General features: G+C 42.7%; 1 protein-coding gene across 1 annotated transcript; it reads left to right on the top strand.

The window, feature by feature from the left end:
* Window positions 1-507: 507 nt before the first annotated feature.
* On the top strand, window positions 508-1,211 carry LOC104840530 (nodal modulator 3-like; the record flags this gene model as incomplete). The annotated part of the gene is made up of 2 exons (XM_010581504.1): window positions 508-717; window positions 1,020-1,211. Coding segments are annotated over 2 exons (307 nt in total), but the record flags the coding sequence as incomplete, so codon positions are not given.
* Between the last annotated feature and the right edge of the window lie 99 nt (window positions 1,212-1,310).

The raw sequence follows: 1,310 nt of genomic DNA on the forward strand, positions 1-1,310 counted from the left end.
TGCTTCTGTGGAAGGTTATTGCCCCTGCAGCAGAGCTGGTGTCTGGTACTTGGTGCAAAATTAAGACTCTCTACTTGCCAAAACCTAAGCTAGGCTAAGATGCTGGACTCCGGAAAGTGGTTGAGATGTAGGCATGTGACACTGGCTCTGCAATGGGTTGCTGAGGCACGGCAGAGGGGAGGAGGAGGCAACAGGGCCGTAACTTCTTGAATGGTTACAGCATGATGGGGCAAAATTTGTGAGAGTTGTAAGTCGGTCCTTTCCTCCTAGGCCAAGTAGGTTGCCTGTACTCCCTATGAATGAGCCTTTCTAGTAGAAAGTGATTGATATGGAGGTTAAAGGTTTTAGTTGTGCTTGGAATAAATAGCAGAATTAAAAAGGGATGGATTTAAAAAAAAATCCTGGGACTTGTCTGCTGTGGTATAAAGACAGTAATTAACAGGTATAACAAGCTTTTATCCCTCCATATGAAAGCAGATGATTTTATTTTCTCCTCCATGTTTTCAGGTCATCCATTGACAGTGAACCTGCATTAGTTTTGGGGCCCCTGAAATCTGTACAGGAGTTACGTAGGGAGCAGCAGCTGGCAGAAATTGAGACCCGCCGACAGGAGAGAGAAAAGAAGGGTCAAGAGGAGGAAGGAACAAAGCCACCAGTGCAAGAAATGGTGGAAGAACTCCAAGGACCATTCTTATATGAATTTTCATACTGGGCAAGGTAATACCAAGCTCCAGTGGACGAGGTGTATTCTTTGTACTGTTGTTTGGTGTTTCCACCAAACAGAACAGTGATATATTCCATACAGGAAAGAGCTGCTGTATCGGTACCCGTGCCTGTTCTTATTGACTGTCAGCTAAATGGGAACTAGTACCACATAATACTAATTTTGCTTAGGTTATTGTTGGTACCTTTTCCTTGGGGTATTTAGATGGACTCTTGGGTCAATATGCGGTACTCTGTTCTACATGAGAGCTGCTAATTCCATTTGCTTCTAATTGTATCTTATTTGTGTTCTACAGGTCTGGAGAGAAAATTACTGTGACACCGTCATCAAAAGAGCTGCTTTTCTACCCGCCTTATGTGGAAACAGTTGTTAGTGGAGGTAAATATAAATAAAATCTAGCTTGAAAGGAGTAGATTTTTAAGGCAGAAATGTATCCTTATAGATGAATGCATGACTAGCTCTTCAAAGGTAATGTTAAGAAAGTAGCAGTTGCAGCTACTTCATTGGGCCAGTTTCACTCTGGAATTTGGAAGCGTGGGTGTTTGGTAGAGGGTGCAAGTACAGTTTTTATCAGCAGAGTATGCTT

This window comes from Haliaeetus leucocephalus, unplaced genomic scaffold, assembly GCF_000737465.1.
Source record: "Haliaeetus leucocephalus isolate CR32 unplaced genomic scaffold, Haliaeetus_leucocephalus-4.0 Scaffold781, whole genome shotgun sequence".
In the NCBI taxonomy this organism is placed as follows: domain Eukaryota; kingdom Metazoa; phylum Chordata; class Aves; order Accipitriformes; family Accipitridae; genus Haliaeetus; species Haliaeetus leucocephalus.